This window comes from Danio aesculapii, chromosome 20, assembly GCF_903798145.1.
Source record: "Danio aesculapii chromosome 20, fDanAes4.1, whole genome shotgun sequence".
NCBI classification, from domain to species: domain Eukaryota; kingdom Metazoa; phylum Chordata; class Actinopteri; order Cypriniformes; family Danionidae; genus Danio; species Danio aesculapii.
The window spans coordinates 19,081,861-19,107,272 of NC_079454.1; the positions used below are offsets into that span (position 1 = coordinate 19,081,861).

Sequence of the window (25,412 nt, forward strand, 5' to 3'; positions counted from 1 at the left end):
CATGATTCCACACTCAGTCGTAGCTTTGTTGTAAAAGTGTGTACTCTATTGTCCAAAATTAAGTACATTAATTACATTAAGTAAATTGAAAAGTTAAAAATAATATTAATATTCAAAACCAATGTTACATTTTTATCTATTTACTGTGTTTAAATAGCGTGAAAAAAAGTTAATTCATTATATTTTAAGCATTAACTCTACATTAATAGATGTAAGTAAACAGTTTATAACTGCAGATACAAATGCTCTATTCTTTACTTAAAATCACATTTAAAATGTGCTTAATAATTGTTCTTTCATACTTTGTTACTTATTAATTTTTCATGACTAAATTAGGTATTGCAATATTTACAAATCATTTGTATTTAAGAGTACTTGGGGTTTTTAAGATCATTCAGAATGAGTTAGTAAATTATTAATAAACTATTCAAATAACAATTTATATATTATTATTCAGGCATATACTAATAGTTAAATTGTATATTAATAAATGCTTTATTAAGTCAACTTCATGCAGTTTTGTGACTTAATCTAAAGTGAGGACTATTTATGCTTTATAAGTCCCTAATAAATGACAATTAAAGGCTCAGTATCAAATGAACAAAACATCTTTGCAATCTTATCTAAAAAGTAAAATTAATGTAAAGTTTAAACATTGTTGAATAACATGATAGCCAAAATATAAATAATAAAACTGGATAAAACAAAAATAAAATAATTTAACAATATATTATGATACAACATTGCATTGTTGTTTAGCGATGTTTAAACGGCAAATTTTATTTTAGTTAACAATGCAAAGATTTATTTTTAATTTGATACAGCTTTATTTGTGTATCTTCAAATTAATAGAAATTAAGAAAGTCATTTATTTTCTATTTTCCTGCTTATAATATAACTGAGCCTTTAATTGTCAGTTATAAGGGAATTATAAAGCATGAATAGTCCTCACTTTAGATAAGGTCACAAAACTGGAGGAAGTTGAGTTAATAAAGCATTTATTAACAAACAAATTAAATATTAATATCCTGAATAATAAGATATATAAACATAAATTTGAATAGTTTATCAATCATTTACTTGTGCATTCTAAATAATCTTTAAAATCCAGTAACTTCTCTCAAGTAACTGGTTTGTAAATGATGCAATACTTAACTTAGTAATTTTTAAAAAATTAACAAAGTATGAAAAGACAGGGGGCGACACAGTGGCGTAGTAGGTAGTGCTGTCGCCTCACAGCAACAAAGTCGCTTTTTCGAGCCTCGGCTGGGTCAGTTAGCATTTCTGTGTGGAGTTTGCATGTTCTCCCTGCGTCCGCGTGGGTTTTCTCCGGGTGCTCCGGTTTCCCCCACAGTCCAATGACATGCGGTACAGATGAATTGGGTAGGCTAAATTGTCTGTAGTGTATGTGTGGGAATGAGTGTGTATGGATGTTTCCCAGTAATGGGTTGCAGCTGGAAGGGCATACGCTGCGTTAAAACACACTGGATAAGTTGGCGATTCATTCTGCTGTGGCTACCCCGGATTAATAACGGGACTAAGCCAAAAAGAAAATGAATGAATGAATGAAAAGACAATCATTAAGCAAATTATATATGTGCTTAGAAGTCAAGAACAGAGCAATTATATCTGCAGTTATAAACTTACTAACATCTGTTAATGTAGAGTTAATGCTTAACAGATAATGAACGAACTATTTGTTAATACTTAATAGATTATTCATAGTGTGTAGTTATAATAAAGTGTTACCGTTTGATCTTTTCTCCAACAGCTTTTTATGCCAAAAATGTTTGAAAAAGTGACATTAGAGGCCACAGAGGACACTTGTTGTATGCTATTGTCTGGACTTCATCTCCCATAACTCTTGATCATATTACTGATTTTAGCAGTTTGGTCATTTACATTCATTCATTCGTTTTCTTTTCGGCTTAGTCCCTTTATTTATCTGGGGTTGCCACAGCGGAATGAACTGCCAACTAATCCAGCACATGTTTCACGCAGCGGATGGCCTTCCAGCTTCAACCCAGTACTGGGAAACATTCCCACACACCCATTCACACTCATACACTACAGACAATGTAGCTTATTCAATTCACCTTTAGCATGTCTTTGGAAACCGGAGCACCAGTAGGAAACCCACGCGAAAACGGGGAGAACATGCAAACTTCACACAGAAATACCAACTGACCCAGCCGAGGTCAATTGTGTGAGGTAATTGTGCTACCCACTGCACCACCATGACACCCTGGTCATTTACAGTTCTGTCTAATTAAGCCTTTTATCTTGTATCTTTAGTTGCATGTGGATTTTTGTCTCGTGTTTTGCTTTACTTCATTACGTTACCTTTCCTGTTTTCTGTGTTCTAGTTATTGTCACGGGGCGATGATGAGACGAGGACAAAAGGTAGGATTCAAGTGCAGTTTTAATGATACGGTCTTCATGAAGTCTTACAAAGTATCAAATAAACAAACAGAAAAAACAAACAAAACTCAAACAAGACTCTGGAACATCAACATAACATCCATTTGACATACAAAGACTCCGTAATGAACTCACATACTTAAGATGTATTTATAGTCCAAACAATTCGTGATAACGGGTTTCAGCTGTGTGTGTGATTAATGAAAATGGAGTCCTGTATGTGCAAAGCGAAATGTAGGGGATTGTAGTTCATTATGGGTCTGTAGTTCACCAGCGATCTCTCAACATAGATTGATGGCAATCATGACAGTTATGGGTTGTCTGTTTTGTGTTTTTGTTTGATCAAATTTTACAAATCTCCCATTCCACCACACCCCAAAGGTGCACTATTGGATTGAGATCTGGTGGCTGTGGAGGCTAACTCATTATCATGTTCAAGAAACCAGTCTGAGATGATTCGCACTTAAACACATGTCACATTATCCTGCTGAAAGTAACCATTAGAAGATGGGTACACTGTGGTCATAAACGAATGGACATGATCAACAACAATACTCTGGTAGGCTGTGGTGTTGACACGATGCTCAATTGGTACTAATGGGTCCAATGTGTACCAAGAAAATATCCCCCACACTATTACACCACCACCACCAGCCTGAACTGTTGATACAAGGCAGGATGGATCCATGCTTTTATGTTGTTTATGGCAAATTCTGACCCTACCATCCGAATGTTGCAGCAGAAATCGAGACTCATCAGACCAGGCAATGTTTTTCCAGTCTTCTTTTGTCCAATTTTGGTGAGTATTTGGGAATTGTAGCCTCAGTTTCCTGTTCTTAGCTGACAGGAGTGGCACCTAGTTGTGGTCTTCTGCTGCTGTAGCCCATCTGCCTCAAGGTTGGATGTGTTGTGCATTCAGAGTTGCTCTTCTGCATACCTCTATTGTAACGAGTGGTTATTTGAGTTACTGTTGCCTTTCTATCAGCTTGGACCAGTGCGTTAACAAGCAGTTGGACTGGTATACCTAAAAAAGTGGCTGGTGTGTGTAAACTCTCTAGGTTGTTGTAAATTATGCTACAAAACCTTGTAATAAACTGCTGATACTTTTCCTGTCATTTTAAAGACTTGTATAGTGTCTTATGCACTATATTTGAATTATCAAAATCAAAAGTTGACAGAGCATAAATCAAAGTGCACATGATGCAGTTCATAAGCATAAATAAACACCAGTGAATCCCAAAATAAGGAAACTGTTAATTAACAGATTTTTTTTACAGTGTACCATGATGCATCAAGAAAAAAAAATTACATTTAAAATATACAATCAAAAATGGCACTATCGTGCATGCCACATCCAGGAAGACAGGGACACAGCAAACCACTGACGCAATCCATGGGCCATGCTGGATGATTTCTCATTGCCTAATAAACAGCATGTATCGCAGGTAGCTGGATTTATGGTGTTGCCCCAGCTGAGTGAATCACGCTGTATATCACGGCGCAGTGAAGTTCTCTCAAGTTATGGCCGCAGACAGGGAGTCTAAACTGCCCTGTCATCAAAATTATGGAAAGTGAGACTAACAACGCCTGTGACAGCAGAGTATAGACCATCTATCACTCCCGCAATACAGATTTACTGCTGACACGTGAAGCCCAGGGACAAATCCGTTACAGACCCCTATATGTGTATGAAAACACACACGGGCCATGCTGAAAAAGGAATATACTGAACACACTGCATGAACACATAAACAGACACACACTGCTTGGAGGGAAAGCAGCATCTTTCTGAGTTATGATTTCATTTTCGCTGCAACAAAGTTTTACGGCATCGAGCTGAAGGTGGTGTGGAGACTCACCGAGTGTGGAGTAGTAGAAGGGGAAGAGGGAGAGATCGCTGGAAAACTCTGGAAGTGCGTAGAGTCCTCCAGGCAGAGAGTTCCACATCTGTCTGCTCCTTGACATGTGCGTTCGTATCCGGTCATGGATAATCTGCGAAAACATTCAAACACATAATTAATATTTGTCCAACTCATGCTCATTCTGAAAACGTAACCCTATATAAATTTCTGGAGAGTGCCAAATATGTCCCAGGAGGTATGTTTTTTGCAGTTTTTGTTTTTGCGAATCCACCAGAGGCCACTGTGGAATGCTTTTTGAGACCTCAAGAATCTCTCGCAAGTGCTATTCGCGCCTGCTCTTCTCACGTAAATCCACCAGAGGCAGCTGTCAACCGACTGACTGACTAACTGACTGATCGACTGACCCAGGGACCCTTCCCTAAACCCAATCGACAATTTTTTCAAAACCAATCTAGAAAAAAAAGCCAGATTTTATCTCATTTTCAGATTTTACCACTTTCTCACCTTGTTATTTACTTGTTTATTTTATTTTTTGGCTTTTGTTTTGTCTTACGTGCTTTCTGGAACCGTTCTACGCCACAGTCGAACCCCGTGGTCACAGTCAACTCCTCTCTGTGTCTTAAGTCCACCAACGTACTGGACAAACTGGTAACAGCTGGAAAAGCTGTCCACATGGAGGTAAGCGGTCAGCTGGTAAGTGCGAAATGGAATGGCGTCATAACCCCCCCCCCCCCCCCCCCCCCATCGTTCGTTTTAAAGATGAAATGCAGCCATACGTACTTCGGGCTACATAATTCGTGATCTCCAGAAATGTATTTAGGGCTATGATTTCAGAATGAGCCTATGTTGGCAATGTCAATTCTAAAGCAGTGAACCAATCAGAAGAACAATGGGGCTGCAAAGTGCTGCTAGGAAAACACATTTAATATGCTCCAATTTCATTTTGGCATGCTAAAATGACTTCATTTTATTTGATTTAGGCCATTTAACACCCCTCTGATCACCCAATTTATAATATGCATAGTATACCAGCTATTATACAGTATCATACAGTTTTGGAAGTGGATCAAAACCTTTCTTCAAAGTTGATGTAAAACCAAAACACCCGTTCTTGTCCTGGGATAATTTTGATGAACTTTTTTGATCCACTTCATTTGTTGATTAAGACATGACACTACAGGTCATAACAAAAGAGTAACTTCTAATGAATACAATTAAAATGGAAACGGGAAATACACTTTAAAAATAGATTTTCAAACTATTAACTGTTTATTTATCATTCATCATATCATTTTTCAACTTCATATCAAAGTTCAAGGAAATCGTTTCGGTTTTGTACCACTATGATGACACTGCTTTACAAACAATTTATTGAATCCGTTTTATCTTTCTGCATTGTAGCTTGGTACGGTACCCTACTGAAAAAAACAGCTTAAACCAGCCTAGGCTGGTTGGCTGGTTTTAGCTGGTTGACCAGCCTGGTTTTAGAGAGTTTTTGGCCATTTTCAGGCTGGTTTCCAGCCATTTTCAGCCTGGTCTTAGCTGGTCAGGCTGGAAAATGACCAGCTAAAACCAGCTTGACCAGCCTAGCCAGGTTAGGAGCCCAGCCAAAACCAGCTATGTCCAGCTTAAACCAGGCTGGTCAAGCTGGTTTTAGCTAGATTTAGCTGGTCAAATGGACAAAACCCCTCTAAAACCAGGCTGGTCAACCAGCTAAAACCAGCCAACCAGCCTAGGCTGGTTTAAGCTGGATTTTTCAGCAGGGTAATCTGAGTTTGTCAAATAAGAACAGGCTGAGTAGCCTTATTTAGATTAGATTAGATTCAACATTATTGTCATTAAACATGTACAAGTACAAGGCAACGAAATGCAGTTTAGGTCTAACCAGCAGTGCAATAGCAGCAAGTGCAGGATATAGGTATAAGTTATAAAGTGCAGTTATAGAAAAATTATGGTAATATTTACAGATGGATGTACTATGAACATTATATCCAGGTTGTATTAGCTATGAACAGATTTACAATAAATGAATATATGTACAGGATACTATTAATAGCAGAAGTGTGCAGATAGATAAACATAATTACTAATGTCCATGTGCAGTGGGTATGTCCAGTTCAAATAAGTGAATGAATATGTGCAAACTTTAAATGTGCAAATGTTAAATAGTGCAGTGATTGTGAGGAGTATAAGTTAGAGGAGTGTGGGGGGTGTATTGGGGGGGCAAAAGAGTCAGTGAGGGGCAGAGTTCAAAAGGAAGACAGCTCTGGGGAAAAAGCTGTTCCTCAGACTGCTGGTTTTTGTCCGGAGGAGCCTGAAGCGCCTGCCGGAAGGCAGGAGAGAAAACAGTCTGTGAGCAGGGTGAGAGGTGTCCTTAAGAATACTGCGTGCTCGGCGCAGACAGTGTTTCTTCTGGATGTCCTCTATGGCTGGCAGTGTAGTCCCTGTGATGCGTTGGGCAGTTTTTACCACCCGCTGCAGTGCCTTACGCTAAGCAACAGAGCAGCTTCCATACCAGACCGTGACGCAGTTGGTCAGGATGCTTTCTATTGTGCATCGGTAGAAGTTCACCAAGACAGCTGATGAAAGCTGGTTTTTCTTTAGTTGCCTCAAGAAGAATAGGCGCTGGTGAGCCTTCTTGACCAGGCTGGAGGTGTTGGTGGTCCAGGAAAGGTCCTTAGAGATGTGGGTCCCCAGAAACTTGAAGGATGAGACAGGCTCAACGGCCATCCCATTAATGTAATTGTGAAGGTGGCAGGCACGATCATCAGTTTTAACCAAACTAGTCCAATGGTAATTTACCAAAATCATGTTCTAAAGAAAGCTCAGGCTATCCTATTTACCTCGGATATCCCATGTTGCAAAATATTTGCACCTTGTGTTTTATTGATGACATCACTAGTGAAAAATCAATGTTGACCCTAATTTAATAACATAAAAGTAGATTTCTGAAAATCTCTAAAAAGTCGTTCAGCCCCTAACTAAGTTAGCAAACTAATATTGAAAGGGGCATTGTAACCAGGAAGTTTTGTGACAACGAAGTTGAGGATCAACGTACAGTCTTATTAATAAGAGTAGAGAAGAACCGCCACTCCAAACGTGGAGGCAAATAGTCAGATTTTGATAGAAGATTACCAAAACAAGCTTCTTTTGTGGATTAACTTCACCTAAAGAATAACAATGTGCGCTAGCAAACAAACATTGTCAATTTAGATTTCACACAGATTTCCAGAAGCAAGATGAACAGAAAATACCAATTAAACCTTTCTAATGAAAGGTCAATGTCCTTCACTCATATAACCTCCAACTTTTTTCGTGATTTTTTTTTTAAATCTCAAAGGTTTTGAATCATATGAAACAATTTTCGATTGGTTCACCTCCTCAAACTAGATCTGGTACAAAGCAAGTTTAATAGCTAATATTCATCAAAAATACAAATCAGCGTGGTCAACCGTCCCTATCAGTCTTCAGATGAAGCCCCAAGACAACCTTCTCAACAGTACGCACACACAGGCCTAATTATTCAAATTAAACACATTAATCTCATTTTATCACAAGACTAATTAATCACAATCTGCTTCACCCCATCACAACAGGGTGCGTACGATCTTTAAACCAAAAATAACTACACACACACACACATATACACCCGTGTTCTTGAGTGCTTCTCCATTGAGCTCCACCGGTTCTGTCTCTCCAGAGAGTCTACAAATGCACAAGCCAATTAGGATCAACTACACTCTAATTAAAGACTCCCGGTATCAAGCAGGATGTGTGTGTGTGTGTTTACGTATCTCTGCACCTTTACATGCTGGTGTTTTAATGTGTGGTACGGGAAGTCTAGTGGTTTTGTCAGATCCACACATCGCGTGGATCTGTTGTGGAGCAGAGAAATGAATTTAACATGGCATATGTTCATGTCCATGGAGAGGCTATTTGATCTATGTGGTTAATTAGGATGCATTTGTAGCTGCGTCCAAACACACAGGACTCATGCATGGGGTATCGGAGGGCTTATTACATAGTTTGTCAACACTGGGAACTTCTCATTGAAGTATTAATCATCAGTCTATGGAGTAAAGTGGGGTTGTCGATTTTAGAGGTAGTACAAATATTTCTGCACAAATATGCTGTAAAAAGTATAGTACATCCAAAAATGTTGCCATAATGTAATCACCCTTGAGTTTTAAAGGGTTTTAAAGCACCTATCCCCCCCCTTTTTTTTTCAAGATTTAAGATTAGACTTTTGTGTCTCCAGAATGTGTCAGAGTTTTCAGAGTTACACACTGTAGCTGTTTTTGTTGCCTGTGCCTTTAATGCAAATGAGCTAGTTCTCCCTGTCCACCATTCTCATGTGCCTGAGAGTGTGTCTCTATCTCCTGCTGCATCAGACAAACAGCACAATAACAGACATAAAGGAAGCAGATCTTGCGTAATGTTTGTGAGAAATACTACAGTAAAAACTTAAAAAGTTAATTCAAGACTTTCTGCAACGATGAGTCACACACAATGTCGTTACAATGTTCATGCACACACAGTGCACGCATTTATCTTTGCACTGTTCTTGCACAGCAAATGTGACAGAATACACATTAACATACACTGCTGTATGGATATCTGTTATGTTAATGTATAAAATAAACCTGATTTAACATCAACAAACCGGGATTGAAGCGTCCTATTTTATTATACTACTGACAAGCAGCTGTGGTAATGAATTACAGCAATTTTACCATCTTTAACTTACTTTATTACAAACATGCACTGTTTTAAAAACATTTTAAACTTGTAAAACTCATCCTTTATCACATTTGATGATGACTGATGATCACAGAGAGCTGAACAGACTTTTAATCCCAGTTGCTTTGCACACATCCTGTCTTGTGGCTATGATCATAAGCGTTACTACAGAAAAATTATAATACGCGGCTGTCAATCAATTCCGTGGGCAGGGAAACTGTACTCCTACATCACGTTGCAGTGGGTCTCAAAATGGGAGGCATTTGGATCCTATTTTAACGTCAGGAAAAAAAAGAGACTTATTGTGCTTACATCACCCCAATATGACTGTGGACACACTATAACTACACACAGTTCTTTCCAAACAGCTTCCAAAAGATGTATGTATGTATGTATGTATGTATGTATGTATGTATGTATGTATGTATGTATGTATCTATCTATCTATCTATCTATCTATCTATCTATCTATCTATCTATCTATCTATCTATCTATCTATCTATCTATCTATCTATCTATCTATCTACAGTATCTATCTATCTATCTGTTGGATATAATAAGTTAAAAGATATGAATATGGCATAAATATATCTAGCTAAAGAACAAGCCATATCAAATTAGTTGAATTCTATTGGTTTACTATTGAGATTATTTTACTTAATATTTAGGGGCAACATTAACACAGCTCCATACTACAACAATAGATTAATTAATAAGTATTTAAAACACATTGGATTTATTAATATTTTAAGATTAAATCTTGTTCTTATTTGTTTCATTTATGTTTAACTAACAAAATATAATTTATTCATTCATTTTCTTTTCGGCTTAGTCCCTTTATTAATCTGGGGTCGCCACAGCAGAATAAACTGCCAATTTATTCAGCACGTTTTATGCCGTGGATGCCCTTTCAGCTGCAACCCATCACTGGGAAACATCCATACACACTCATTCACAGACATAGACTACAGACAAGTTAGCTTACCCAATTCACCTATGGCACATGTCTTTGGACTCAGAGGAAACCCACACCAACACAGGGAGAACATGCACACTCCACAAAGAAATGCCAACTGACCCAGCCGAGGCTCCAACCAGTGACCTTCTTGCTGTGAGGTGATAATGCTACCCCCGGCGCCACCGTAATACCCCAAAATATCAATCACATTATGTTTATTAGTTTAATTGAATGGAAATGTTATATGCAATCACAATACATAAATCTTATTTGTTAGGCCTAAATATTTTTTTGAGTGCACATAGTAGAAAAAACAAATACTATTAAGTCAATGGTTACTAGATTGCAACAATTTTCTAAATAATCTGTTCTTAGTGATCTAGCAAATGCAGATTGCTGAACTACAAATCCCATTATGCACCTCACACACACCAGTTCCAGTTCTCTTCCTGATTGCACTCACACAGCTGGAAGCTCATGATGGACTAATCAGATGGACCATATAAACAGCACACACACACACACACACACACACACACACACACACACGCACACGCACGCACACACACACACACACACACACACACCCACACCCACACCCACACACACACACACACACACACACAGACTTTGCTGAGAGTTGTTATTGCAACATCACAAATTGTTTTCTTTTCTTGTCTAGCCGTGTTTTGACCCTTTGCCTTATTTTACTGTTTTTGTTGTTTTCGCCGCTTGTCCCGACCAGTTGTCTGTTTCTTGACTACAATTCTGGATTTCCTGAATGCTTCTGTTTGCTCCTGTCTTGACCGTTGACTGCTTGACTACTCCTATTAAAGAACCCCTATTATTGGTCTTTAACTGCATTGCTTTTTTGCGCTCCTGCATTGGGCTCTTACATACTCTCTGCTACTTCATAGCCGTGGTAGGCATTTCTCTCTGTCTCTCGCTGAATGCAGTTGACCAATCACAACAGATCGGGTCATTGAACCAATCAGCGCAGATTAGCATCACTTTAAGGATGGGTTTGGGGATAAATGTATTGCTGAACGAATCATATGAGAGCCGCTGGGATAATCAGCTAAAAATAAATGCATATTTTAAGACAATGAAAGTGTTTTTTGACCTTGCATGCATATCAGCCTGTTGGTGGAGACTCCAAAACCAAAATATGACTTTTTATAACGCAAAATAGGGGCTATTTAATAAACTGCAAATGGATCCTCATCTCCATTGTCCAGTGTCATCCGGTACACAAGTAAAGTGTGAATATATAATGGCAGAATTTTTATTTATGGGTGAACTACCCTTTTAGAAAGTGATTTTGGACACATTTCTGAAAGTATATTTTATATGACATGACATGACATGACCATCTTATACTCAATTTTATGATATTGGTGTTTCCAACCAAGCCTATTTTTACTGGTTTCTAATTGTGTTTACACTGTTTTATTGTTACTTTTGTTGTTAGGTGTGATAACTTGCTGTTTAATTACATAGGGAATTCATTAAATGAATTAAAAAAAGAAAACATTGCAACCTTTTTTGTGTATTGTGTACCAAGTATTGAGGTCACTAAAGTTAGTATGGTAAATCATAACTGTAACATGAAGTATGCAGTTTTTTTTAACCTTCTTAACAGTATTGATACATTTTGTCATTTTATAACTTTCTTAAAATAAAACCCATATAACTATGGTATGCTACCCTGACTTTACTTAAAGTTGTGTACATTTCATTCTAACATTGCTATTTTATAAAAGAAAATAATAATGAATGAATGAATGAATGAATAAATAAATAAATAAATAAATAAATAAATAAATAAATAAATAAATAAATAAATAAATAAATAAATAAATAAATAAAAATTCTTGAATGGCCACAAAAGTCAAATTGACCATGTCTTTGAATATGCATGCCTCTGTTGCCTAGCACTACTTCAGACATGTCTTTTCAAACTTTAAAAAGCAACATTTTTGCAAAAAGCAAAAAAAAAAAAAAAAAAAAGAATTGATCTCCCGCTTGCCAGAAAAAGTGAGGCAGTCTTTTAGGGGTGGTCTAGTAACTCATACCGTACACAATCATAGACTAAATTACAAAAAAGATTGCATTATTAGGGTAATGACTTTAATAAAATAAGAATGTAAACAAAAATTTTATCGAGTACAGTCTTATATGAACGGTCAAAATGACCTACTATTAGTTCAATGTTAAATTACAGTATGTCTTAATTGAATTAGGGGCTAATAATTTTGACCTTTAAATTTAACTTGCAAGGATATTAAGCATGACATTAAGTTTTAGGTATTAATGCGGTTTTATGTACAGTTGACAAATTGTAAAAAAGTACAAATGTTTACCGTTAGGAGTGTGAAATAGTCGTTTTGGTATATAATATTTATATAAACAAGTTTTTCCCTCATTTAAATGATTCAGTCTTAAGGCAATCAAATGATCTGGTCAGAGCAAGTCATAAGAGTGAATCTCTAGTTACCTATTTGCTGATTAAAATGATCCAGTCATAACAACCCTACAGTTAGTCAGAGCAAGGTCGCTCAAATTTCTATGCCCTTCCCTCAGTAACTTTCTCTGTCTGTAACAATCTTCCACTTCTGGCAGGCATCTGAAATGGGTTTAACTGAAACACCATAAGCATAACAGCATTTTAGACAGTTAGCAGGCAGTTTTATCCAAAAGCAACGTACTGTACACAGGGCAATAATAGCACTTCAGGTCTTGATAGAAGAGCGATATATAAATGTAATAAAAAGTTTAAGTGTGATTATTACTTTTTACAGTGAAAAAAGTAAAGGAATAACTAATAAGTGCTATTGTTAACCAGTTAATTGTTGAAACAAATGTCTAAAGACGTCTTTTAAAGATGCATGTGTTGGATGGGATGTTAAAGTTGGATAAGATGTTAAAGGTGAAAGTCCTTCTGATTTTGTGCCCATATGGGATAGAACCCTAAAGCAACGTTTGGTAGCAGAGCACAGATCTCTGCTGGGCATGCAAGCCTGAAGTAAAGGATTCAGGTCAAGGGGTGCAAAGCAAGTGGTTGTATTGTAGGCAAACGACAGCGCCTCGAGTTTAATGCAAGCAGTAATTAGCAACCAGTGCAGATTCAGTGCATTCTGGATTAGCTGCAGAGGTTTTATGGTGTTGTTTGGATAGGAGGTCAGCCAAGTATACATTGCAGAAGTCCAGCCTGGACAGGACAAGACCCTGAACAAATAGTTAAGCAGCATGTTCTGTTAATAAGGGTCTGATCTTCCTGATGTAGAGCGAATTTGCAGTCTATACAATGGAGTGACTGCAGCAATGTGGTCAGTGATTTTCAATTGTTCATCAAGAACTACTCCTAGGTTTCAGATGGTCCTTGATGGAGTGATGGTCCGAGTGCCCAGCTCTATGGTGATATTGTGGATAATTTTTGGGGAAGCTAGTATTAGCAGTTCAGTTTCAGAAAAGTTGGGTTAAAGATGATAGATGCTGATATTTGTGCAATAATTGTCAGGTTGTCCAGCTGAATTGAAAGATTAGTTGGGTGTTATCTGCATAGGAATGGTAGGAATAACCATGTTTCTGAATGACAGACCCAAGTGAAGTCATGTAGATGGAGAAGCAGCCCTAGAACAGAGCCCTGAGGCACCCCACATCTAGCTTGGACACTTCACCTCTTCAAGACACTCTGAATGACCTATTTTAGAGGTAAGAACTGAATCAATGAAGTTCATCGCTACTATTGAACTGCTATGCAATGCGAATACATGCTGCAGTTATGTCATATTAATTCTTTTACATTTTGAGAGGTCTTAAGTGTACATATGAAGTAGACTCAATGTCCAAACTGAGTCTATGTAAACTTCCCTCATCCAATTGGTGAATGGGAATGCTCTTCAAAATGGTGGTGGGAATTCCCTGAGGCAAAGTGCTTAGGGAAGATGAGTGGAATGCAGCCCTAATCTCCAGTAAATGATTCACTGATGCAAATGATCTGGTCAGAGCAAGTCTCCACTTAATGATTCTCTGATTTAAATGATTGAGTCTATGCTTGGCGCTGGTCTGCATGGTGATGTTTGTGGTTTTAGTGACTGTATAATGGACCGGGAGTTTTCCGGGAGAAATAACAAAACGGAAGGGTGGAGAGAGATGAGTCTGAAATACAGGAGACTTTCGGGAACAACAAATTGTTGGCAGGTATGGAGAGCACAAGGCTCTTTGTTTTCTCTTTGTGTCATGTGCTCTCCTGTCTATTGTCTAGTCCCTCCTACCTTCTTATCCCATCATTAGTTTACTCCATTCACCTGTTTGTTTGTTAATTTGCTCTCCTTTAAAGCTTCCTTATGTATTCGTGTCATGTCATGTCATGTTGTGTCATGTCTTGCCTTGCCAGCCCAGTCCAGTTTTGCTTTTTGCTAGTGTTTTCCTCCTCTGGGTTGTTTTCTTTTGTCATTAATATGAATAAAACCTGTTTAGTTCTGCAAAGTCCTCACTCCTTTCCCTTCCACCAACCTTGACAGATCTGGGCAGAATGTGTCTCCAGTTTACTACACTGTAACAAAAATGCAGGGTTCCACACAATTCCTTTATGTTGACCCAACACAAATCAATTAAGTTAGTATAACACTTTTAACAAATATATGTGGTTTGAACAAAAAAAAAAAAAAAAGTTGTCCCAATGAAATCTCAAGAATTGTGTTGTTTCATCTCATTTTAAATAAGTAGTTTAAATGACCAAAAAAATATTTTTTTGAGTGTAACTAAATAAATCCAGTTCAAAATGAGGTACAAATAATATTTTGATCATTATTTAATAGTTCAAACGTACTTCATTACTGGAATAATATATTTCATTGGCTGGTGTTTTTCCATTTTTATTTCACTTTCTATACTTTACTCTAATCCAGGGATGCCCAAACTCGTTCCTGGTGGGCTGATGTCCTGCAAATTTTAGTTCTAACCCCAATTAAACACACACAAACCAGCTAATCAAGCTCCTTCTAGGTATACTAGAAACTTCCAGGTGGGCGTGTTGAAGGTCGTTGGAGCCAAACTATGCAGGACACAAGCCCTCCAGGACCGAGTTTGGGTACCCTGGTCTCAGTTAAAAGAATTACATTTTTATCTCTGTTCCTGATCACTGTGGCCATGTTGGTGAAGCAGGCAGAAATACTGTTCTCCTCTGTCTGCTTTCTGAACACATTTATAGTCAGTCATATTTCTGCCGGTGACGCCTCAGCCTGGGTCTGTTATTAAAAGACTTGTCCAACACCTTCCTGAGATGAAGAGATTCAGAAACAAGGCACAAACTTTCCGCTCCATCTAGCTGACCAAGACAGGCCTGTACCCAGGAGAAACTTCTCAAAGAGACGAGTGCGTGAGTGTTTGTGTAAATCTGTCTGCATTTTTTTTTATGTGTGTGTGTGTGTTTGTGTGTGTGTGTGTGTTGGAGAGGTCTGAGTGCGTTTGATCATGGCAGGTATCATCTTCTTATGGGCGACAGCAACTCTTGATGAAAGCTTTTGAAGAAAATAGAAGATGTCAGAGACGAAGAGAGATAGAGAGAAGAAGAAATCAGTGAGGGTGATAAAGAGAAAGATAGAGGCATAGCAAAGCTTGCACAAAGAAAAACACAATCAGCATTAACTTTGTGAATTACTTAGACAGAAGAATTATAACTATGAATGAAAAAAGATGTCATGACTCTGATGTGCTGAAATCTCATACTTTCATACTATATAGTACGCTAAAAACGCATACTAGCTGGGTAGTATGTCCAAAATTAATCGAATTTGAAAAGCAGTATGCGATAAGTAACCAGATGACCTACTACGAGGTTCTGAAGTATGCATCCGATGTTAGCAAATACATGAACTAATGGAAGCTTATTTTAAAGTGTTAACATAAAATCTATTGTACAATGTAATTCTGTAGCAATATTTCTTGTAATTTAATGATTACAAAAAATATAAGTTAAATCCCTTTCTTATGATATATATCATACCGTTTCAGATTATATATATATATATATATATATATATATATATATATATATATATATATATATATATATATATATATATATATATATATATATATATATATATATATATATATATATACCAAAATGCTGCTGGTAAAACAATTCTCAGAGCAGCAGATGAAGTTCATGTCCTCTGATATTTTGTAAATTACACAGTATTTAACTGTAGTATGAACTGTTTTTTTACTGTAGGAAAGCAATGCAGTACTGGATTTTAAATTTGCAATGTGAAAATTACTGTATATGTAAATGTAAATACAGCATTTTTGTTTTAATTGATTTACAGTAAGTTACTGGCAAACTTCTGCCAGTAAGTTACTGTATATTCTACAGAAATGATTAACAGTGTGTATATGGGACTCAAAACAAAATCATTTATTTACACAGGCACACTGAACATGCACACAAAAAAATATTTTTTTTCTGCTTGTTCTAATTGTTTATTTAAAATAACAGTTGAATGGTTTAATGTTCAATCCACTTAAAATTGTAAAAAAAAAAAAGATTAAGTCAAATTGATTTGCATTAGGACAACATGGAGAGATTGTGTGGAGGCTAGCACTAATTACACTATATAAAATACTAGGTTCCACACAGTTCATTCATTTTGTCCCAACACAAATTGATTAAGTTAACATAATCATTTTTACAAATTTAACACGATTAAACATAAAACAATTAAGTTGTCCCTAAAAACCTTGAGAATTATGTTGTTTCAACTCATTTTAAATAAGTAGTTTGAACAAGCAGCAAAAGTATTTTTTGGAGTATAAACACCTATTTTTGTTTAATAACCAATCACAATTTATCAATTATAAATGAAAGCCATACTTCTTAACATTATACAGTATACAACAAATTCCTATTCAGCATTAATCCTGTCCACATTTCCACATAATTCACAGATCTCCTAGACATTAGAGTGAGTAAATGATGACAGAATTGTTATTTTTGTCATTTAAGTGAAAAACACTGTTCAAGTGCCATCAACCAGCTGGCAGTCGCTTGTTCACACATTTCCCCCACTCTGACTCATTTGGACGCAGCACATCTCATTCTGCTGGAACGGAGGACTAACCTCTAATGTGGTTAAGACTATCTTGGTGACGGAGGAGAAGTAGGCGTCCCACAGGAACTGTGTCTGCTGCCGCAGTGCCAGGATCCTGTCAGAGCCCACAGACCTGGTGATAGATGGAACCTGAAAGAGAGGCAGAGCGAGATCTGCTTTCAGATGTACTGTACTGTGCGTTTGCATAGTCAAGCATTCTTTAGTGGGTCTGGATTTTGACAAACCCTGGAGTGAGTTTTTCACACTCTTACATAGGATCTTGTCAAATAAAACTAAATTGGATGTGAACATTTTTGGAACACATGAAACACATGGAACATTGAATTTTGGAGCAAAAATAATATAAAAAAAGATCATGTGATTACTTTTTTGGTCCATTTTATATTAGATGGCCTTAACTAATCTGTACTTACATTGGAATTACTTTTTTTGTTACAACATCCTTATTATGTACAGTACATGTATACATGCTTTTACATTGGACTTATCCTTGATTAATATTTGAATGTAATTACATCTGTCATTAATTTCTGTAATTACATTTGTAATTAAACTGTTTACAAACCCTTACCCCTCAAACCAAACCAGCTCTGCTCGAGTCTTTAAATCTAGATACATCGATATTGTACATCCATAACAGCTTTACTCAACTCATTGTGGTAAATCTAGATAGATCTAGATACACCTGTACCAGCTCTGCTTAACTCTTAGGTAGATGCAGAGTTGTATTAAGTACTAGAGACCCAGACTTAAGTAAAAGTACATGTGCTCTTTCAAAAAGTGACTTGAGTAGAAGTTGAAGTGCTCTTTAAGCACCATACTTAAGTGGAAGTACTAAAGTATTCAACATTTTTTGTACTTAAGTATTGCAAGTAGTTTATTTAAAAATTTACTACTCAAGTACTGAAAGTAAAAGTACAAGTATTGTGTAATGTAGTTATTAAAGAAAGCAGACAAAAGACATCATATTGTTTTGTTTATTTTAAGCATCTTTTTTGGGGCACGTGATTAAGCAGAACGAAAAGAAACATGGCTTACGATACTGTTTTTCTCTCGCGCTTGAATCACAGATCTGACAGATTATAACAGCTTTAACACACACCTTTCAAAGTTGTGTTTCACCAAAAACACTCTGTAACCCACTCAAAACGCTACTGAAACCCATTTTCGGATAGCAAATTACCATTTTAAACGCTGTAAACGGAAGCTCTAAACATTCAACGGGAAGACGCTGGTCACTATGGCGCCCTCCACGCATTAGAACAGAAAAAGGTCTATAATCGTAACGAGTAGGGGTGTGAATCTACACTGGTCTCACGGTTTGGTTCGGTTACGATTTATTACGATTATAATGATTTATTACGAATTACGATTATCATGCCATCAATTCGGTGCATTAACGAAGCTTTCCATACATAATTAGATAGAGAGAGAGAGAGGCAGAGATGGAGTTTTACAGCATTTCTCCCTAGTAGTGAAATAGCGGCTCATGTGCTGTGCTGCCTTGATTGTAGTTAGAGCGTTATTTAGTCGCCCTCGCCTCCTTCGCTATAGTGTTCTGTCACGCGTAGGAGATAAATGACGTCAGTACGTAATAACCGGTTATGATCTATTACTGAACCGATATCAATAATTTTGACATCCCTAGTAATGAGTAACTATGCAGCACATAAAAAATCTATCGGAGTAAAAGTATTAAACTCATCGAAAATATGTACTGAAGTAAAAGTGGAAGTAGGAGAAAAAACAATACTCCAGTAGAGTACAGATACAGCCTTTTAATACTCAAGTACAGAAGTGAAGTTGTTCTACTTCTTTACTATACATCTCTGGGTAGAAGATAGATCTAGATAAATCTGTACCAGCTCTGCTGGACTCTTTGTGGTAGATCTATATACATCTGTAGCAGCTCCGCTCGACTCTTTGAGGTAATCTAGATACATCTGTAGCAGCTCTGCTCAACTCTTTGAGGTAATCTAGATACATCTGTAGCAGCTCTGCTCAACTCTTTGAGGTAATCTAGATACATCTGTAGCAGCTCTGCTCAACTCTTTGAGGTAATCTAGATACATCTGTAGCAGCTCTGCTGGACTCTTTGTAGTAGGTCTAGATATAGCTGGACCAGCTCTGCTGAACTCTTTGTGGTAGACCTACAGTAGATACACCTAGATACATCTGTAACAGCTCTGCTCGACATTTTGTGGTAGATCTAGATACATCTGTAATAGCTCTGCTCGACTCTTTGTGGTATTAATTTGGTGTTTTACAAAGAACTGCACCAAAATAATTCTTTATTCATAGATAATGTGTCCCTGTAAATATCATTAGTCTGAAAAAGAAACACAATTTGTTGGCATCATATTGCCCCGTAGTGTTAATTTTTCACTGTTATTTCACTGTTCTATGCCACTGTATTAACAAGAAGTGGCTAGATTCATGGAATGATTATTGCAGGATAACAAGATTATTTAAGCAGAACAACACCAATAAAGTTTGAACATTCATGAGTAGGCTAAAACATTTAAATTTAATCATGCATTGTGTCTCAGAAGCTCTGGATCAGCTGTCAGATGAGCCATCAGATACTGATGCAACCCCAATGCTTAACTTATTTCCCAAGACTCTCCATCATTTATGGCATTTTGTGGTTCTAATACCTCTAAAAAACGCCTTTGATTTATTATAATCATTGATTCAGTGAGTGAAATTGAAAGTAAAGTCACTGGTTTATAGCGGTTAACATTGACCAATGCTGGCGCTTATACGTATAAATCTCCCACTTTTAAATCCAGTTTTATCTAAACAATTTTGGCAACACATTATAATAACTACACACTATGAACCATTTATTAAGCATTATCGAATAGTGAATTCGTCATTTGTTAAGCATTAACTCTACATTAATAATAAACAAAGCAAAATGTTATTGGTCCAACCCATCGCCTAAAGCATACACTAGATCTAATTCTGTCTTATGGAATTGAGGTCATTGATGTAGACATTATACCACAAAGTGATGATATTACAGACCACTACCTCTTACTATATAAGCTGTGTTTACCTGAAATTAGCAGATCCTCTCTGATATATCGCCCTAGTAGAACTATTGTTCCATTTACTAAAGATGAATTTATAAATAACTTACCTGATCTTTCTCTACTTCGAAATGCACCCGCAAACGCAAATGACCTTTATGTAGTAACCAGCAGTATGGATGCCATCTTTAGTAGCACTCTAAATACTGTGGCACCCATCAAACTAAAAAAGGCTAGAGAGAATAAAACTACACCATGGTACAATAGTCATACCCGCGCTCTCAAAACAGCAACCCGTGCCCTGGAACGTAAATGGAAAAAAAAACTAATTTAGAAGTCTTTAGAATTGCATACAAAGACAGTATGTCCAGCTATAGGAGGGCTTTAAAATCTGCCAGGGCTGAGCACCTCCGCAAACTGATAGAAAATAATCATAACAATCCTAGATTCTTATTTAACACCATTGCTAAATTAACAAATAATCGGTCATCTTTGGAACAAAACGTTCCACCGCAAATTAGTAGTGATGACTTCATGAATTTTTTCAGTGATAAAATAGAAGGCTTTAGACAGAAAATAGGAGATATTAAACTTTCTGCACCGCCTTATACTTCAGATCCAGTAAACACGCCACTGAATCTAAATAACCTACAGTGCTTTAAAATCATAGAACAGGAAGAGCTAGACAAAATTATAAATAGCTCTAAATCAGCTACGTGTATATTGGACCCAATTCCAACAAAGTTACTGAAAGAATTGCTACCTGTTATAGGAGAACCTCTTCTTAACATTATCAACTCTTCTTTATCTTTAGGCCATGTTCCAAATCCTTACAAGTTAGCTGTTATTAAACCTATTATTAAGAAACCACAACTGGAACCCAGCAACTTAGCTAATTATAGGCCTATTTCAAACCTTCCATTTATATCTAAAATACTAGAAAAAGTTGTTTCTGCTCAATTATGCTCCTTTCTGCAGACGAACAATGTTTTTGAAGTGTTTCAGTCAGGTTTCAGAGCTCATCACAGTACAGAAACTGCATTAGTGAAAATAACCAACGATTTACTCTTAGCTGCTGACCAAGGGTGCATCTCGCTATTAGTTCTACTCGATCTTAGTGCGGCATTTGACACCATTGACCATGGTATCCTTATTAATCGCTTAAAGTCTACAGGTGTCCAGGGACATGCCCTACAATGGTTCAAGTCATACTTATCCGACCGTTACCAGTTTGTGAATATTAATGGACAGCCTTCACAAGTCAGCCCAGTAAAATACGCGGTGCCTCAAGGATCAGTTTTAGGCCCTTTGCTGTTTACAATATACATGCTACCCCTGGGAGACATTATTAGAAGACATGGGATCAGCTTTCACTGCTATGCAGATGATACTCAATTATATATTTCAACCAAACCTGACGAGACGTCTAATCTGTCCAAGCTAACTGAGTGTATTAAAGATGTTAAAGACTGGATGACCAACAATTATCTTCTCTTAAACTCAGACAAAACAGAATTATTACTTATTGGGCCTAAATCCTGTACACAGCAGATCTCACAACTTGACCTACAATTAGAGGGATACAAAGTTAGCGTTAGCTCTACTATAAAAGATCTGGGTGTCATATTAGACAGCAATTTAACTTTTAAAAATCATATATCCCATGTCACAAAAACTGCTTTCTTTCATCTGAGAAATATCGCTAAGTTACGAAGTATTCCATCTATCTCAGATGCAGAAAAGCTAGTCCATGCTTTTATGACTTCTAGGCTGGACTACTGTAATGCTCTGTTTGCTGGCTGCCCAGCATCCTCTATTAACAAACTTCAATTAGTACAAAATGCAGCTGCCAGAGTTCCTACCAGGTCTAGAAAATTTGATCACATCACCCCAATTTTATCCTCCCTACACTGGCTGCCTGTTAAGTTTCGTATTGAATTTAAAATATTGCTTCTTACATATAAAGCTTTAAATAATCTAGCTCCTGTTTATCTAACCAATCTTCTGTCTCGCTACAATCCAACTCGCTCTCTAAGGTCTCAAAACTCAGGGCTTCTGGTAGTACCTAGAATAGCAAAGTCGAGTAAAGGAGGTCGAGCCTTCTCATTTATAGCTTCTAAACTCTGGAATAGCCTTCCTGATAACGTCCGAGGCTCAGACACACTCTCCCAATTCAAAACTAGATTAAAGACCTATCTGTTCAGTAAAGCATACACTTAGTGCACCACTTTTATGCATCAGATTATGCATCTTGTTGATATACACTGTGAACATCAGCTACGCTAATTGTTTTCTTTATTCTCCATTTCCACCTGGGGATACTCTTCTCGAGGCCCTCAGACTATGCAGAGTCACTGATTCGATCCAAGACCAACGACGAGATGATCCCAAGGTTTTTTATATCCTGGACCTGGCCGAATCCTGAGCAGCTACTGTGATGGTCATGGAAGAGTGGAGAACATGAGACTGATTCCTGTGACGCTCCAGAGACAGACGAGTCTTCGCTGAGGCCAGCTTCCAGCCTCCGCCACTAAGACTGCAGCTCTGCACAAGACGTTTGGCCAGCGGAGAAATTAAAATGATCGTGCCCAACTGAGCCTGGTTTCTCTCAAGGTTTTTTTTCTTCACTTCCGCCTTTAGTGAAGTTTTTTTTCCCTCTCCGCTGTCGCCACTGGCTTCCATGGTTCGGGATCTGTTGAGCTGCGCATTGTTGGATTTGTTCTTCAGTATTTGGACTCTCAGTAGTGATTATTAAACCACACTGAACTGAGCTAAACTGAACTGAACTTAAACACTACAAACTGAACTACACTGTTCCTATTTACTGTTACCTTTTATGTGAAGCTGCTTTGACACAATCTACATTGTATAAGCGCTATACAAATAAAGGTGAATTGAATTGAATTGAAAAAATTGAATAAATTTTAGTAAGCAGTTTATAACTGCAGCTACAAATGCTGTATTCTTGACTTATAACCACATTTATAATGTGCATAATAATTGAACTATCCCTTGGTAATAAAATAGTACAGTAGTTGGCAAATTGCGTGCATATGTGCAAGTGTAAAAACATCATTCATTACTGCATCGTTGTGCTGCAGGAAAAACTGTAAAAGTCAAATCTTTTTAAAAGTCAGAAGAGACCTAATTAATTGTGTCATGCAAAAAATGTGAAGATATAATCATTTCTTCTTTATTTGGGGGAAATGTGGAATTGGCTTGATTAATTATGAGCTCAGGGAAAGTGCTTTTTTAATAACACTTAAGAGTCTTAAAACATCCGGGGATTAATGACTCTATATATCAAGAGAATTTCAGCAGCATTTAATTAAGCCTCCCAAAGCACCAATGGTCACTTTAGAAAAATGTTGAACAAAGCAGGATTTTCAGTCTGCTTTAAAGAGGAAATATTAGGGAGGTAAACATCTAAAGTTGTATAGAAATGTGGCCTCATTATATGATCACAGTATTATGAAGATGGCTATGGTCATACATTTGTTAAAGGTCTCAAGGGGATTGTGCATTGATGGTGCAATGAGTGTGTGTGTACCTGCAGCAATAATCGCTCATCTCCAATGATGGCAGCTTTACTCCAGTCAATGACCTCTGAAAAGGGCAGCTCCCATCCATTACTCAGCAGCACAGGAATACAGGCTGCCTGCAAAACACACACACACATACACACAGCCATATCAAATCCTCAGTCCTCTACACAACCACCACCAACAACTGTACAACACTTTCACAGTGTTTATTTCAATCAATAAACTGTTGTCAAAATGTACACTGACACCTTGAAACAATTTTCTCTGTGGACTTTTTTTCTGTCACATTTGCCTCATGACGATGCAGACAGTTTGGAAATTTTTAAGGGTCTAATTGAAAGTTTTTTTTTTGACAAAACATTGGCCAAATTGTCAACATTTTCTGCACTGATTCAAAGTAAAGTAAGTAAAGTAAATAAAATGAATGCTTATCTTGTTAGGAATTATTATATTTTTCTTTCTCTAATTATTTGATATTTGGTTATTCACTTTGATTCTTAATTAGGATAGTTTGTGTTTTGTTAGAATAGGTTTGGAGTGTTCTGTTATCACGGAATAACATAACTTGGATTGTCGAAAGTAGTAGTGATTTCTAAATGTACTTTGATTTGTATTTCGTAGCAGACAATAAAACAGCACATGATTTAATGTGTCCCTCATGATTTTTATTTTGTTTTTTAGTAAACATGTATTTCAATTTTGGTTTTGCAACACATTTTAAAAAACGTTGGAACAGTAAACCATTTATCACTTTGTAATGTTGCCATTCCTTTTCACAACACTTAAAAGACATTTTGGGACTGAAGACACCAAGTGATGAAATGTTTCAGGTGAAATTTTGTGCCATTCCTCCTGCAAACAAGTCTTATGGTGGGCAATAGTACGAGGTCTTCGTTGTCACATTTTACATTTCTTAATGCGCCACACATTCTCTATTGAAGACAGGTCAAGACTGTAGACAGGCCAGTCAAATGCCTGCATCCTCTTCCTCCACAGCATGTACTTTGTAATGTGTGCAGAATGTGGTTTTGCATTGTCTTGTTGAAATGTTTGGGTGTCCCTTGAAACAAAGGCAGCATATTGTGCTTCAAAATCTCTATGTACTTTTCAGCATTATTGATGCCATCACAGAAGTGCAAGTTACCTTTGCCAAGGGCACTGGCACAACCCCATACCATGACAGACCCTGGCTTTTGGACTTGTTGCTGGAAACAGTCTGGATGATCCTTTTGTTGTTTGGTCAAGAGCACATGGCGTCCATTCCTCCCAATAAATATCTGAAATACTGATTCATCTGACCACAGTACACATTATCACTGTGTGATGGTGCATCCCAGTAGCCTCCAAGTCCAGAGAAGTTGACAGTGCTTCTGAACACTGTTAACATAGGGCTTCCTTTTACACAGTTTTCACTTACATTTGTGGATGTTACTATGTATTGTGGTACTTGAAAAAGGGTTGCCAAATTAGTCATGAACCCATGTGGTGACATCGTTTATTTGAATGACGATTCAGTGCCACCTGAGGGATCGGGAATCACAGAAGTTCAGCTTAGGTGAAAGATCCAAATTTCTCCCGATCTTTCTTTAAGGAACATAATATATTTGTTGGCAAACTGGTGATCCTCAGCCCAAATTTGCTCCTAAAGGACTAGATCTTGGATGCTGCTTTTGTACCGAATCATAATTACAATCACCTGTTGACATTATCTGTTTCAAATCCCAACATTACT

General features: G+C 37.1%; 1 protein-coding gene across 1 annotated transcript in view; it reads right to left on the minus strand.

Annotated features, from left to right (window-relative positions):
* Window positions 1–25,412, minus strand: part of LOC130213711 (exostosin-1) — a 638,782-nt gene that overhangs the window by 95,095 nt on the left and 518,275 nt on the right. Inside the window, exons 4-6 of the mRNA XM_056445469.1 lie at window positions 23,686–23,793; window positions 17,110–17,229; window positions 4,281–4,413 (exon numbers count right to left, since the gene is read on the minus strand). Coding sequence (XP_056301444.1) covers window positions 4,281–4,413; window positions 17,110–17,229; window positions 23,686–23,793 — 361 coding nt within the window. The remainder of the gene's footprint in view (window positions 1–4,280; window positions 4,414–17,109; window positions 17,230–23,685; window positions 23,794–25,412) is intronic.